General features: G+C 40.8%; 1 protein-coding gene and 1 long non-coding RNA gene across 2 annotated transcripts; one reads left to right on the top strand and one right to left on the bottom strand.

Annotated features, from left to right (window-relative positions):
• Positions 1-6,509: 6,509 nt before the first annotated feature.
• Positions 6,510-9,530, bottom strand: LOC309701785. Its single transcript, XR_014275246.1, has 3 exons — positions 8,805-9,530; positions 8,581-8,636; positions 6,510-8,209 (listed from the first exon to the last, which is right to left on the bottom strand). It is a non-coding gene; the product is annotated as an uncharacterized lncRNA (long non-coding RNA).
• Positions 9,531-10,442: 912 nt separating this feature from the next.
• Positions 10,443-15,091, top strand: bmp15 (bone morphogenetic protein 15). Its single transcript, XM_082526004.1, has 2 exons — positions 10,443-12,112; positions 13,259-15,091. The coding sequence occupies exons 1-2, from the start codon at positions 11,761-11,763 to the stop codon at positions 14,260-14,262; spliced, it is 1,356 nt and encodes a 451-aa protein (XP_082382130.1). The 5' UTR covers positions 10,443-11,760; the 3' UTR covers positions 14,263-15,091.
• The last annotated feature ends 1,203 nt before the right edge of the window (positions 15,092-16,294 follow it).

Consider the following 16,294-nt stretch of genomic DNA (forward strand, 5'->3'; position numbering starts at 1 on the left):
GCCATGGCGCGGGACCTGGGCCGGCACTACATGACTGTCCGGAAGAATATGTGCAGGTTTAAGTCTGTCAACACACACAATCTCCCTAAGACCCCCAAAAAATCCAAAACAAAATGTTTCTGGCCTGGTTCGATAACCCTAAATGGGCCGTTGTACAGCGGTTGCAGCGTTGTCCTGTGACAAAAACAAAAACAACAAACAAAGACAACAACAAAAACAAACTTAGCAGTCTCTAAAGTCTTTGGAACAAAAGTGTCAGTCAGGCAATGGTGCACCAGACCAGGAACTAGAGATGGACCGATCCAATATTACGTATCGGTATCAGTCCGATACTGAGCTAAATTACTGGATCGGATATCGGAGAGAAATAAAAAAATGAAATTCGATCCATTAAATATCAAAAAAGCACCTCACAAAACTTGCGACATGGCAAAACTCGGCCATAACCTTATCATGGCGGAGCAGCATGCGTCACCTGATAGAGCAGCTGTGGTGGTGTCGGTGGTCTGGTTGAGTATTTGTAGCCTCGCTACCAAACCAGCATTTCATCTCCGAGGAAGTTATCCCAGAGAGAAGTAAAGCAAGTGTGTAAGTTCATCTCTGAATGTTTGTAAAGCATTCCAGCGTTAAGCTTAACAACCGATAAATGGAGCGACTGCCTCTCTCTCCTGTTGCTACTTCAATCATGAAACTGCTTAATGATCAGCTGATCGGCTTTTCTGTCGCGAGTCCGTCTCTCTTGTTTGTTTTTTGCCCACTTCGCGTCAGAAAGAGGAAACCAGCGGCTGAACAACAGCAGCACGTTTAAGCTTGATAAGCTGTTGTTAAAATTTATTTAATATTACTTTCTACACCAGGATCTTTTTTACGTAGCTGACGGCTGTAACTGTGCAGGGGCGGATCTAGCAAAGTTTAGCCAGGGGGGCCGATAGGGCATTAATAGGGAAAAGGGGGCACAAAGACATACTTTTCTTTCTTATTCTCATTTAAAATGTCTAGCTTTTAATAAATAATTATCTGAATCTTACACCCAAAGTTTTAATCTGACCTAAAATGTATAGAAGTCCATTACTGTATATAGTAACTGTTAAGTCTAATATACCCTAGTAAGCTATAGTACTTTTTCCTTTGGGAAGATACCATCTGTGCAGTCTGCAATTCTGTAGAAGAAAGATGTTGAATCTATTTAATTATTCTTGAAAAATAATTTATTTCTGTCCATTTTTTTTCACACTGCATCAAATTAAAGTTGATTACGTCGATTAAGCATCATGAGGTGGAGGGTGGTTCCCTATTTTTTTTGCAACCCTATTAGTTAGGTTGCTTACTCTTTAAAATACCAGAATAGGGAGGATAGTGCAGGTTTAAGTTTATTAGATTGATCAGTATTGTTGAACTATGAAATATGTTGGGTCCTGTGCATTTTTTACATACATGTATAACAGAATAGCTTTAGTATTTTTTTTAACTTGAGTTTGAACTTATACAAAATGCAGCAAGATATTAAAAAAAAACAATTTTATTGATTAAAAAACACACTATATCGGATTCATATCGGTATCGGCACATATCCAAATTTATGATATCGGTATCGGACATAAAAAAGTGGTATGCCATCTCTACTAGGAACCCGAAGCGAGTGCAAAAAGCGGGTTGAAGGATAGCACAGATGGATCGAAGCAGGGGGGAGGGTTCTCGAGCAAGAATTCTCCAGGCACGCGGAGGGGCTGACCAAACACCAGTTCCGCTGGGGACGCGCCGAGATCCTCCTGAACCGCAGAGCGCAGCCCAAGCAAAACCCACGGGAGGTGGTCAACCCAATTGCCATCCTTTAAGGAAGCGCGAAAAGCAGCCTTAAGCAACCTGTGGAACCGTTCACACATCCCATTAGCTTGAGGGCTATGCGGTTGTGAGGTGGACCTTGGCCCCCAGTCCATCAGCCATAGCCGACCAAAGCTATGAAACGAACTGGGGGCTCCTGTCTGAGGTAATGTCCGCGGGGGTGCTGAAACGCGAGACCCAGGCTGATAAAAACGCCTCGGCCACCACTGCTGCGGTAGTGGACGCCAGGGGGACTGCCTCCGGCCACCGTGTGGTGCGGTCAACATAGTCAAAAGGTGCATAAAACCTTGTGACTGCGGCAGAAGACCCACCAGATCAACATGCACATGATCGAAACTTTTGCCGGGGTTCAAGAACTGCTCCGGGGGCAGTTGGCTTGGTGTGTATATGAACCTTCGCACACTGGCATGGAATGCACGCCGCCACCCATTCCTTCACCGATTTGCGAAGACCCGGCCAAACAAACTTAGAGCTGAACAGGTTAACAGAGGCCCGAACCCCCGGATGAGAAGGAGCATGTACCAAGTCAAAAACACGATACCATGAAACGGGAACTACCGGGTGAGGGCGGCCAGTGGAAACGTTACAGACCAGGAGAGGGCCGCTGTCCTGCACAGGTCTGTCCTCCAGTATGAGGCCCGTCTGCGCGGATTTAAGCGCGAGGATATCTGGGTCACAGACGACCCTCAAGAAAAAAACGGAAATGACGGGTCGCCAGGTGGAGAGCTAGTAGCTCCCTGTCAAAAACGCTGTAATTGCGCTCGCTGTCTCATAGTGTACAGCTGAAAAAGGCGAGCAGTTGCCAGACACCCGAGATTTGCTGTTCCAGCACCGCACCCACTGCTATGTCCGACGCATTGGTGGTCAACGCAATCTGCGTCACGAGGATGGGTGGGTCAGAAGGGTGGCATTAGCTAACATCGACTTAGCATCAGAAAATGCTTTGATGCATTCCGGAAACCAGTCAACGGAGTCGTTAGCCTTCTTACCTTTTAACGCCCCATAAAGGGGCTGCAGCAGATGAGCTGCTCTGGGGGGAAAAAACGGTTGTAAAAATTCACCATCTCCAAAACTTCCTGCAGTGCCTTAACAGACGTGGGATGCGGAAAATCTGAAACAGCTCGGATTTGTCAGGCAACAGAACCGCGCCCTCGGCGGAAATCCAGTGTCCCAGGAAATCAAGAACTGGCAACCCAAACTGGCATTTAGACAGATTAATGATCAGTCCATGTGTAACACATGGGGACACTAAAGCAGTCGCGCAAGAATGTCATGCTAAAAAGAAAGATTCTTTAAAATACAAGGGGGAGCAAGCAAGTCAGATACCCAGGGCACAGAGATGAAGAAGGTCTGATCAGAAACAGTTTATTACTAGGCCAGGGAGCACAAATAAAAAAAACACCCTTAAAATGTACGTAATAAAATGTTGTCAATCTACTAAAACTAAATAAATCAATTCTAAAACCCGTAAAACGACCATTTTCTACATTCACTAAAAACCCCCTGCTATAATTATGCCACATGTTCATTATGGGTCAGGCCAGCATTTCCGGCTTTAGAGCAGAGTCCATGCCAGCCCCGTCTTCGGCAGACAAGGAAGAGCCTCCCATTTTCTTGTCCTTCCACGGGCCCATCATATCCCAGCCTAGCTTGCGTTCTGCACCCGAATCCCTCATGCGACCACCGCCACAGCTCCCCTTGCGTCGGTGTCCTGCAAAAAAACAAATAGGGGCCAGAACAATGGTCCCAGAAGCGGCCCTGTCTCATGGCCATGGCGACCCTCTCCCAATCCAGCTGCACCCAGTAAACAACAGTAGAGACCCTACTCACAAATGCAGTGAGTGCTGCCAATCACACGCGTTGTCTCCTACTGTTGCCATTCCATGAGGTCAGGACTGGGTCATCGTGTCACGCTGGCCATCTAGCATTCACCTTCCAGTCTGGGGCCTTTTTTTCCTCAGTGATCAGCTAGCCTGCTTTTAAAAGGTCTTTACACAGCTGAGAGGCCACCTCTGGACACACCCATGCCTCAGCAGGGGGTCCCTATCAGCTAATTTGTCCCATTTTTAGCCAGTCCACAGTGGATTAAAAACTATGTCACATAAAACACTAAAAACCATGCAATAGAAACACAATAAAACCATGCAAATAAAACAACACTCATAAATAAACACTAAAAATCAGAATAAAAACAATATACAAGATAAATACAAATTTCCACTGTGTGACACATGCACCGCCAAACGCCGATAAACCTGATGCAGATGGAACATGTGCTGCTCCTCCGAGCTGCTGGCCACCAGTATATCATCAAGATATAGAAAAACAAAGGGCAGGCCACGCAAGACTGAGTCCATCAACCGCTGGAAGGTTTGGGCGGCACCTTGCAGGCCAAAAGGCATGCGCAGAAACTCGAAAAGGTCGAAAGGTGTAATGACGGCGGTTTTGGGGACATCCTCAGCGCGCAGGGGAACCTAGATTTGTGCTAGTGGATTGTGGCTGGCCAAACACCTCAATAATGGATTTTATCTTCTTTTTCCTTTTACTCATATTTACATCATATTTTCACATTTTTATTAGTGCTGTCAGGGTTAATCTTGTTACAATGACATCTCCGTTAGTGATTTATTGCGAATCGCCCCATGCCTGGGCCTGCACGGCGTCAACGCGTTAGTAAGTAAGTAAGTAAGTAAAATTTATTTATATAGCACATTTCACAGATAAAAATAACAAAGTGCTTCACAATAAAATCAGAAATACAAATAAAATAATATAAAACAGTGAAAAAAATTATTAAGAGCTTGTTTGTATAAAAATTACTTCAGCTGCTTTTTAAAGGAGTCAATGGAGACTAGACAGCGTAAAGACAATGGCAGGGAGTTCCACAGCCTTGGTGCCAGTGCCTGAAAAGCCTGATCCCCACGTTTTTAAAACCTAGTGGGACCACCAGTAACCTCTGACCTGACGACCTAAGTACTCGGGATGAAGCATAAGGTTTCAACAGGTCAGAGATATACTGGGGAGCTTCACCGCACAGAGTTCTGAAGGTTACAACTAAAATTTTAAAACGAACCCTAAAATTTACTGGCAACCAATGAGCATGGTTAGCTTGTTAACACATGGGGACGATCTGCGATAACTTACTAACGGAGATTTGCTGCGTTAATGCGGTTATGGTGTTAACGTCATTTTAACGAGATTAACGCTGACAGCACTAATTTATACAAATATATTCTCATCTGTAGGATGATAAAAGTTTATTCTATTCTATCTTTAATTTTTTTATGTAACAGTTGCTCTTTCAGATTATATTTATGTGTTATCATAGAATAAGAAAAGATCCCAATAAAAATGTGATGCAAGTTTTTGTTTTGTATTTGTGTACCAACAGATGGAGCCAAAGCGTAACAGCAACAGCAACTCTTTACAGATGTGTGTGTCAGCATAAAATTTACAGTTGATATAGAACAATGAGAGTACTGATCATTCTTATCTCAGATTAGCTTCTTTTCATTAGTTCACAGTTAAATCCAGACTTTTATTTAAATTCCTTCTACTTACATGCTAAGTACCGAGTAATCGGTTCCATTATATCTTATAAACCTTGTACTACGATGTTATTGTATTAGAGCACTTTGCTCTCAGACTGCAAGCTTACTTGTTGTTTCTAGAATATTTAAAAGTACAATGAGAGGGCGAGACTTCAGCTTTCAGGTCCCTCTTCTATGGAACCAGCTCCCAGTTTGGATTTGTAAGTCAGACAGTATCTCTACTTTAAGTTTTAAACCTTTTTGATAAAGCATACAGTTAGGGCTGGATCAGGTAACCCTGAATCCTCCCTCAGTTACACCAGTTCAGGCTGCTGGAGGACTTCCCATGGTGCACCAGGCATTTTTCTTACACTTCATTTATCCCTCATACTACTACTACATGTCATGTACATTTATCCATTCTCACTGTAGTTTGTATTTCGTCACAACAGAACATAAGCATGATTCTCCTGAAGGTCTCTTCTTGATAAACAAGAGTTCTTCCTTCCCACTTTCACAAATTGGTGCTCTTATAGTTAGGGGTTTCACTTGGGTTTTTTTTACCCTACTGTATAAAGCTCACTTTTTGTCACTTTAGGCAATATAAATACTGAATTAAACTTTTTGTATTGGACTAAATGAAAAACTCTGATCCCCAAGTCAGAATTGAGATAACTAAATAAAAACAAGTTTTGCCAAAGTACTTTTTAAGGTTCTCAAATAACATTTTTTTAGTAGTCGACATTCAAAATAAAAGATTTATGCAAATGTAATGTACAGGTACATTTTTCCAAGTGCAATTTAAAATAGTAAATTTAATGGAATCTTTTCAAATGAAATGTACTTGAGTGGTATACATAATAATACCAGCACATTTTCATTAATGAATCATTATTTATATAAATAAACATGTGATTGAATTTATTTGATTTGAATTTTACTCAGAATTATTTCTTCATTTTTATTGAGGGTGAAGAATCATTTAAGTTTTTTTATTGTTGTTATTTTCATTTTTTCTGTGGGTCTAAAACGAATCCGACTGAGGTAATTGGGCCATTAATTTCTTTAATATATAAAATCCTTCTTATGTCTTCATTATTCAGTAAATAGAATTTTCATCAAAAGAGAGCTAGACTATAGACATTGGAAAATACTTTATTGAAAGTAACATAAAGTTGTGAATTCAATTGCATGCCCACCAACGGGTGAAGTGTCTAACCCTAACCCTAATGTGGCATGAACGACCCAATATAGGTCACCACTCTGCTAATCTACTGGCAACATGAAAAAAACAAAATATTTCCAAAAACAAGAATATTTTGGACAATCCTAAAATTTGTATTCTGTATTATTTTTTTGTTGTGTTTTCTTTTTAGGTACTGCAATTATTTCAAAAGATGACCTTGGCAGATGTCCAACTCAGGGCACATCTAATGGTGCAGACAACTGGTTTAAAGCAAAAATGAATGTTTGTTGTTGAAAAAAATGAGGGCAGTGCTGTCTGTTATGTGTATTTACCTTATAGCTGAGAGGAGGAAACCAACAGGGTTAACTTAAAACTTGAAGAACTTTTTCTTGGATGCTTACCATGTTGCTGTGAATAACTGTCTGAAAACTGCAAAATGAATAAAAGAACATTTTTCATTTATGAAAATTAAAGTTAGACATACTCTATTGTAGGTAATTATTTCATTTAGCTTCTAGAATTGCTGACTAGACTGTAGCAATTTGTCAGAAATGTGAAAGTAAAAAGCTTTTCATATAGAAAAATAACACTAAACAGCTAGTGAAAAACTAAACCAAACAGTGAGAAAAGCCATGCCTGCCTTCCTATTTATACTACATCCTTTATCTATGCTGTTTAATATTGTGCTACTGAGGTTCAGCATGACCAGTAAATATATAGTTTACTGATTTTTCGATTCCAAATAAGTTGTGACACTTTGTAAAATGCAAATGAAACAGCATACAATTATATGCAAACCTCATAAACCATATTTTGCCTCAAAAAAATTGAGTAAAGTTTACTTAAGATGACTAAATTAAGGCAACTTATTCACTTAGAGAACAGAGTAAAAACCTATATAGTTTCCAGAACTCAAAAAAATATGCAAACTCGTTGTCTCAAAAAAACTAAGTAAAGCTTACTTAAGATGACTGTTAGAACAACTTATTCATTGTAAGTCTGCAGTATTAAGAATAACTTGATATTTCTAACTGTACAATATTAATTGTTTATACTGACAAACAAGTTCAACTAAATGAAAAAACAATTTGTGGTAACCTGAATATGATTAAAAATAATTAACAACACTTTTTGTAATGATGTTAAAATGAGCCCAACTTTTATTTTCAAAGACAACAAAGTATAACAGCCAACATACTGGACACTGTTCTGCTGAACAACAAACAATTATATTGCCATCACTGTTATAATCTTACAATAAAAAAAAGTCTCAGATGTAATTATTCTGAAAATAAGTTTAGGCCCACCACAAGTTTGTTTTATACTTACTTATATAATCAAAATAAAATATATTTATTGTTCTGTCACAAGTGCAGTCTCTAATTTAAACAACACATTTGTTTTTCATTCCAACACATGAGCTGGAATGTTGGAATGTTTTAAGCATGGCTTGTTTCCAGTCCAGGCATTACTGCCTGAATGACTATCATGGATCGAGGTGATCCAAATGTAGGTGCAGAAGAAAGTCTTTAACTTCCCTTAAGTACAGCGGCAGTGGATGTGGGTTGGAGATGCAATGAGCTTGAACCTGCAGGCGACCATCTTCACTGACCACACCATCTGTGACGGAGGACTCATCTCTCCTGGTGTCCTGCAAGCAAACAATCATATTTTTTGGAACATGAACTTAATTGCTTTCTTAAAACATTTTTTCTGCATTTGGTATAAAACAGACTCCAATTTAGACAATCTCAGGCTCCCTCCCCACCAGAGAGGTGACATTCAATGTCCCACTTGTCAGTCTGGACAGCCGTGACCACCACACAATAATGTCATGAAAGCATCATTTTAAAAAGGGCTATGCAAACATGGCCAATGACTTTCATTCTAATGATGTGCAAAATGATTTGGGCACAAAACAAATTTTGCTGTTAGAAAACTTGCAGACTTCACTATAACTAAGTTTGGGGGATGTGATCTTTCAAGAAATGCAGACCAAACTGTTGTTGTTTGTTTACTTACACAGCATGTCTTAACTGGAGTCACCAGCAACAGCCTAGTGCAGTCATATCTCAAGTCTAATAACAGAAGACAGAAAAAGATCAGTAAAGAAACAACTTCCCCAAACCAAAGCACAAATAAAACAATAAGGAAAACAGGCTGATCTAAAGTATGATTAAAGTTCAGCCTGATTAATATAAATGTCACTGACAGTTGCTAATATATTGGAAAACCAAAATACTTACTGATGTCTTTCTGTCCAACAGTAGGAGTGCTGGTCCCGAGCCTCAAAGACAGTAAGAAGCAAGCAGAGGGAGAAAAAACAGAAACTGATTTGATCCTTAATGGCTATGCAATCATTGCAACATAGAGTTTGCTTATGTTGTTAAATAAAGGCTAGATTTGCCATTAATAGATGTCACAGATGTTCAAAAGCTGCCACAAAGCATGAAAAAATGGACGTCTCCGAAAACGTCGGAGCATTTTTGCAAATATGTGATGTCTTGATAAATCGAGCAGATACTTGAACTTTACACAGCTACATTCTCGCCTGAAAATATCTTAAAAGCTTATTTTGTGACCCAGAAAAAGTAATACGTTTTTTTAGCCGCGCTCCTACGCCATTGCCGCGCTTACAAGTATGCACGGCTCCGACAACCGCCACAAATGCGATCCTCCTTTTCCCCAGATTACCCTTTCTGGGTCACAAAATAACCTTTTAAGATATTTTCAGGTGAGAATGTAGCTGTGTAATGCTCAAATATCTACTTAATTTATCAAAATATCACATATTTGCAAAAGTGCTTCCACGTTTTTGGAGACCTCTGTTATCCACCAGCGCGATAGCTGACCAGGAGGTCAAGGCTTGATAAGAGTCCGCGAGCACAGCTAACTCCTGGCTTATTGTTTTCAATCCCCTGCGGTCTTTTGCTACTCAGGTTAAACATGATATATATAATTAGTTAGTTAGTTAGTTAGTTAGTTAGTTAGTTAGTTAGTTATGGCTATGGATTGAAAATACCCCCCACACCCCACCCCTAACGGCTGCACCTCCCGAAGAATTTTGTCTGGGTTCTTATCTCACTTTTTTATTTCAAACAATCAACAGAAAATTTCACCGACATAGTTTTATGTAAGGTTTTTAAGGCTGTGGTGTTAATTTTTAAATAACATGAGCCCAGTGGCAGCAGCAAGCTAGGCTAACACTAACTAGCTAGCAAGATTATAAACCTGGTGCTAAACTAAACTTATGTTGTTTTGAGAAATCTGTGTGTATATCTAAGTCAATATGAGATGTCCGTGATCTTCAGGCCCTCATGATTCTAGCCTGAAAATCACTGCATGGGCACGGGAGCACTTCCAGAAAACAAAAAGGGAAATTCTTTAGGAAAACATGGATGTCACATCCTCTAGATAAGAGGAGAAGAACCATCCAGTTTGGTATCAGCACTCAATGCAAAAGCCTCCATCTCTAATAATATGTGGTTGCATTAGTGCCTATGGAATTGGAGCTTCCTTGAGAAAACCCAGGAGTGTTGAGCAGCTGAATATGTGGTAAACATGACCCCGTCCTAAGTTTTTGAAATATGTTTCTGCCATCAAATTAAAAAATTACCCTTTTTTTCTTAAAAAATACATTTTCCCAGTTTAAACATTTGATATTTCTTCTGTGTTCTATTGTAAATAAAATATGGCTTCATGAACTTTTACAATGGGCACTGTAATTGTACATCTGGAAAAGAACTAAAAAAATATTCTTGGATTACCTGTTGAAAAAATATAGACACACAAAAAAAAAAATAATTAATGACTTGACATGTGTCATTTTAAAATACATGGAAAAGAAAACCACATACACAAATGACTGCTGGGTAGAGCAGTAATACGGATATCAAATATAGCCATGTGTATTACAACAGATCATAAACAGTCTAATGGTTTTACTGGTTTGCTTTTGATTACATTATAAAATGAAAACATCGAAATTCACGTAATAGTTATTTGCTTTTTTCACCCACTAAGGAGGATTTTTTATTTTCATGCACCTTCTAGACACTTTGTTCAATCTTGCTAAGTGCGTCATTTCACACTACGTTTGTACTTCTAATTCTTTTTATGTCCTATCCACAATAAAAACAAAAACAAACTTTCTGTCGCATCTTGGCTTAAAAGATTCAAAGGCTGAAGGAACTAGATCCTAGTTGGCAACTAGTGACACAGGCCTGCAGCCTCAATGCTTTTGAAATAAATACAGTCAAACTTATTTCTGTGAATTAAAAAATGAAAACGGGAGGCTGCAAGTGAAGCGGTGAAATTGTTGTAGTAACTGTACAAAAATACTCTTGAACAATATCGTTACGACACTTTACATCATAATAATCATAATAATCTTCCATTCGCTCATCCATCCATTCGCTTCCGCTTATCCTTTTCAGGGTCGCGGGGGGCGCTGGAGCCTATCCCAGCTGTCATAGGGCGAAAGGCGGGGTACACCCTGGACAGGTCGCCAGTCTGTCGCAGGGCCAACATAATAATCTTAATAATCTTAATCATAATAATCATCATAAAACAAGCATGTCTACTTAAATATTTTGTATTTTAATGATTGTGCTGGGTTTACCTATTTAAATTCCTTTTAACGCATAACGTCTGTTTTTGCATTTGCGATTTATGTAAGAAAATCATATTTAGATTTGTCTTAAATCATTTGCTGCTCATTTGAAAAGCAATTAAAACACCTAATTTTGTTTTTGCATGTTTATTTAATTGCTTCCCAACACACCGGTCAGCCCTGACAGTGGCATCGATGCCAACGATCAAACATGATCAATATAAAGTTAATACTGCCGGGGTGCTGAAGTGGATAGAGAGATATGTGGGTGTAGCTGTGGGTCCCAAATCAAATTCTGATTGGAGCCCTTTAACACATCTGACTCTGAGTCTGAATATTTTTAAATTGTGCTATAAAAATCATAAAAGGATCTCGTCACATCATTTTTACGCACACTCACGTGGCTTCCTTTCATGCACGTCCGAAGGTTTAATTGGGGTCACCGCCAATTTCAGGAAGTTGTTTGTAAGGTCTAAAATGGCGAGCGAACAGGTGAGCCTGTAAATGACGCCTTTAGGCCGCGCGGACGATGTTTGCCAACTCTAGCCTCGTTGGTGGAGCTCGCTAGCGCCAGAGGTTTTATATCCAACATGAGGGCGACCTGTGCCAAACGCGGCTTAGGCTTCCTTCGTGTCTGCGCCCTGTCCTGCTTCGTCTTCCTGCTCTGTTCCACTTGCGGTGGGCAGAACATGGCCTCTCACCAGCCCACGCTGAGGCGCAGTCGTCGGAGTCACCAAAGCGCGAAGGACAGAGGAGCGCACCACCACAGGCCGCTGACCGACGAGCAGAAAGCGGACCAGAACCTGCAGTTCATGCTCAGTTTGTACCACAGCGCAGCCGAACCGGACGGCAGGCCCAAACAGCACCGGAAGTTCGGCTCCAACACGGTGCGCCTGCTGAGGCCCACGGCGTCATCGGTGCACTACCTGCCCGCGTCTGGAGGTGAAGAACAGCTGACTAATCTTGTTAAAAGTATCGAACTAATGGCTGGAGGGGTTTTTATGTGGCCGCAGATTTACAGAATCCGAGGATTAGTTTCATACAGTGACTAAATTTAAATAAAGAAAAGAAATCGTGCCAAATAAACTGCCCTTTAGTTAATTAGATTTTTACCTCTGTCTCCGGTCAATCGGAGCTCAGATGATGTGTAATACTCATGTGCTTATTTTAACACCAGCCTCCCCATGATATTCGTTTAAGTTTAGTTCGTGTTTCTGTGTGACTGAAAAAGGATTTTGATGTATTTTTCAGTATTGTGGTAACCACGTGTGACCTTCCAGCGACCTCACAGGAAGCAGTTAAAACAAAGCTACCTTTGGCAAACAGCTGCCACATAGAACTAAAACTAGTCAGATAACTTACTCGGATAACTGAAGAGGTTTGTTTGGGAAATATTAATAAAAATATACCATTAATACAAAACAGCCAAACGTCATACAAAGTGTAGCGTGTCCACAGGTGCTGCAGTAAGTAAATAAGACTGCCCACTTTTCATGCAGTGCATCTGTTGTGAGTCCTGTGTGTCTGTGTAGGTTCTCACCTTTTACTCCAGCTTTCTCCCACAGTCCAAACACAGGTCAGGTTAACTGGTGAATCTAAATATGAGCAGTTGTCTGTGTGTTAGGTTAGGCTATGAAAGCTTGGTGATCAGTCCAGGGTGAACTGGACTACAGAAGAGTCTTAAATCTTCCTAGTGGTCAGCAGGGGCTGCAAAAAAGTAGTTTGACTGAACAGAATTGTCACTACACCCATGTTTTATATAAAGCAGAGTTAATTGGGTTCAATGATTAAGGGGTGGGGGGGCTCACATTTGTCGGACAGACATTTTTACTATAAAAATATTTAAGTGATATTTAAGCTGTTTCAGCAGCTGGAACATCTTCAGGATGCATTTAAGTACATTTTGTAAAAATCTCTTTAAGAACTTGTGAACCTGAAACTCAGACTTAAACGCTACATTATTTTGTACTGCACAACAGCTTTTACATATATTAATGTTGGCTCTGCTTTGCTCAAAGGACTTGAAGCAGTCAGTGAGGGATCGATATGATTGATGCTGATTTATTGACTTTGTCTCCTCCTCTTCAGACCACTGCTACACCTTCACGGTGCAGTACAACCTCGACACTCTCCCCTCAGAGCGACTGGTGAGAGCTTCTTTTGTTCACCTTCGCTCTTCTCCGCCCTCTTCTTCCTCCACAAACTTGAGCAGCGAACAGGCCGTCCAGCCGCCCCGCTGCAGGGCTCAGATCACCGCGCTGGGTGCAGAGAGTCTGGTCACCTTGGAGCCTCACGAGCGGTGGACGGAGACGGACATCACTGCACACATCAGCAGCCACGTCCTGCGTGGGAAGGATCGAGGCCGGGGGAGGCACTTGACCCTCACTGCCCAGTACTGGTGCACAGAACCTGAGCTAGCTGAAGAGAGCAACGGCCTCCTGCGGTGGTGGAGGATTCTGTCTCGAGGGAGGACACGCTGGATCGGTGAACCTCACCTCGAAGTTCCCTCTCTTCTTCTGTACCTGGAGGAGGAGAGGGAGGTGAAGGACTGGATGGGAGAACTGCTTGGCACGGAAGGGGAAGGCATCATGAGGCAAATTGGGCAGTGGCATTTTTCGCTTCACCGCCGCCGTCGCTCCAAAGATTCTTCAGAGCCTCAGGATCCTTCACTTGACGCACTAAAGAATGCCCCCACTTCCTCTTCATCTTTCTCCACCCCCACCTCATCCTTGATCGTCTCTGATATCCCCAGCTACAAACACAAAACCAACACACCCAAAAACCGATGCAAGCTCCACTCTTTCCGCCTGTCTTTCGATGAACTCGGCTGGGGCCACTACTTTATCGCCCCGCCCGTCTACAACCCTCGGTTCTGCCAGGGCGACTGCCCGAGGGTGCTCCACTATGGCTACCATTCCCCCAACCATGCCATAATCCAGACACTCATCAATGACCTGGGCGTCGGGGACGTCCCTCCTCCGTCCTGCGTGCCCTACAAGTACATGCCCATGAGCGTGCTGGTCGTGCAAAAGAAGAAGGTGGAGTACAAGGAGCTGGACGACATGGTGGCAGAGTCCTGCACGTGTCGCTAGAGACTTGGAGGAGCACGTCTAAGTGATTTAAATATGCTTTGCACTGTGGGGGAGGAAAAAGAGACTTAAATAGAATTTCTGATGGGACACTGTTTTGAGCTTCAGCTTGGCAGCTAACCACAACGAGCTTTATGCTGGAGGGAGGAAGCTGCTGTTGTGGTTTCCGTGTGGTTTCATGGTCCCTGTTGAAGCAAGGTGGATGCTGAATGTGAATGCGGGATCTGCAGACAGAAGAAAGCCCTTACTTTCCAGTGTGCAATGACTGTACTGTAAACCCTCTGTGGCTAAAAGCACTTTGTAGGTGAATATACTGCTGATGAAATTATGGATCACTAAAAAGCAGGTTAGGTCACCCTGAATGATTATTATCCCAAACGTCCCAAAAATATAACAAATGTACAAATACATAAACTAACTTTGGGTAAACACCAGTCTACGTATAAGATTTAAACAGAATAAATGTAAAATCTCAGTATTCAACCTTAATCTACAGGACTTTTTCTTCCTGTGTGTGTCTGTCTGTGTGTTGTTCTTTGTGTAAATCTGTTTCACGGCATTAAAAAAAAAAAAAAAATCTGGATAATGTGACGGCACTATGCCGGGCTGCATTCTTCAGCAGGAAATTAGATGCTTGTTTAAAAAAAAAAAAAAAAAAAAAAGGTAAATAAAAAAACAATTTTAATGGACAAAGGGGTTGACCTTGTTGGATGTAACTGTAGAGGTGTTGTGACGTTACGTTCTTGATGTTGAGTGTGAAAGAAAAAGTGTTGTAATGGAAAAGTGTCATTTTATATAAGTGAAAATGAATAATAAAGTAAAATGCATATTTTGTGTAGTGTTATTTATTGCTAGTTTTGGTGTTTTTAAAAGTAAGTTGTTAAGTAACAACTTTGAAGAATTTGTTTGTTTGTTTTTTTTAAAAAGTTCAAAAGCTCCAAAAGACCTACAGACCTGCAAAGACAACTGGATTTGGTCATTTTGTGCTAGCAGATGATTAACCTAAAAAAAAAAAAACCTAAAAAAAATAAAAACCTAGTGGTGTTCTTTCCAAAAGCTCTGAAAACAGACCTTTTGGAGCCGAACGCTAACTGTTAGTATTAATGTTTCCTTACAAAACTCCTTAAAACCTTAAACTGCGGCTGCTACTTTTTAAAAATGTGCTTTTATCTGCTGATGTTGACATTTTAATCATGTCCTAAATTTGAATGATGTTCCTAAGCTGTTGAAGTGCATTAACCCACTGAGTCCAACAGATGGAGCTGTTATCCCTTTTTTTCTCCCAAATGCATGAAGTTTACAGGAATGGGCAGAAATTCTGACATGATTCTTTGTTTGTATTGCCCACAGTAAAGTTAACAAACGTATCTCTATAAATATGCACACAGCACATAAGCAGGGGTGTAAGCAGGTTTAATTCTATTTGCTTTGCGTGCAGTGATCTTTGGGGCGTCCAGGTTAAGTTTTCCTTGACTTCACTCCGAGGGAATTCCTCTGAGGAAGGTTTTGAAATTTGCATGAAGCCAAGCAGGTCAACCAATCACAGCATGCCCTGTACTACACATACAGATCACCTCATGACAGAGTTGAGGACATTGGAGGTCTATTTTCTTCATTGTTGGCATTTAGTGCTCATTGTCACATTTATATTCAACTTATTTTTCTTTGTTACTTGTAATGTCTGTGACTGAACTACAAAGACTACAATTGAATTAATAAACTCTATTAATGCCAACAAAAATTGTGAAACCAAAATTCAGACCTTATGATAGTTGTCCAAAAACACCCAAAAGTTCACTTTATATATATTTCCACATCAATGACCAGTTGATGTCTTGGCCTGAAAGCATCCACTCATGGATGTAAATGACCTTTAATGTGGGTTTAAAGATCAGCAGAGGTCACACTCACAACAAGCACACAGGTAAAGGGCTCAAACTCAGTTTTACTAAGAGTCACAATCGGAAGATCACATCAAGAGGAAAACACATGTAGCCCATTAGCCTGCTTTAATGAATAAAAATAAACCCAGGAT

Source organism: Aulonocara stuartgranti (genome assembly GCF_965226115.1).
Source record: "Aulonocara stuartgranti genome assembly, chromosome: 3".
In the NCBI taxonomy this organism is placed as follows: domain Eukaryota; kingdom Metazoa; phylum Chordata; class Actinopteri; order Cichliformes; family Cichlidae; genus Aulonocara; species Aulonocara stuartgranti.

Bases quoted from the DNA above. Each gene is read 5' to 3' on its own strand.
- bmp15 (XM_082526004.1), top strand. From the start codon at position 11,761: ATGAGGGCGACCTGTGCCAAACGCGGCTTAGGCTTCCTTCGTGTCTGC. The intron at 12,113-13,258 runs GTGAAGAACAGC...CCTCCTCTTCAG, and splicing joins CTACCTGCCCGCGTCTGGAG to ACCACTGCTACACCTTCACG.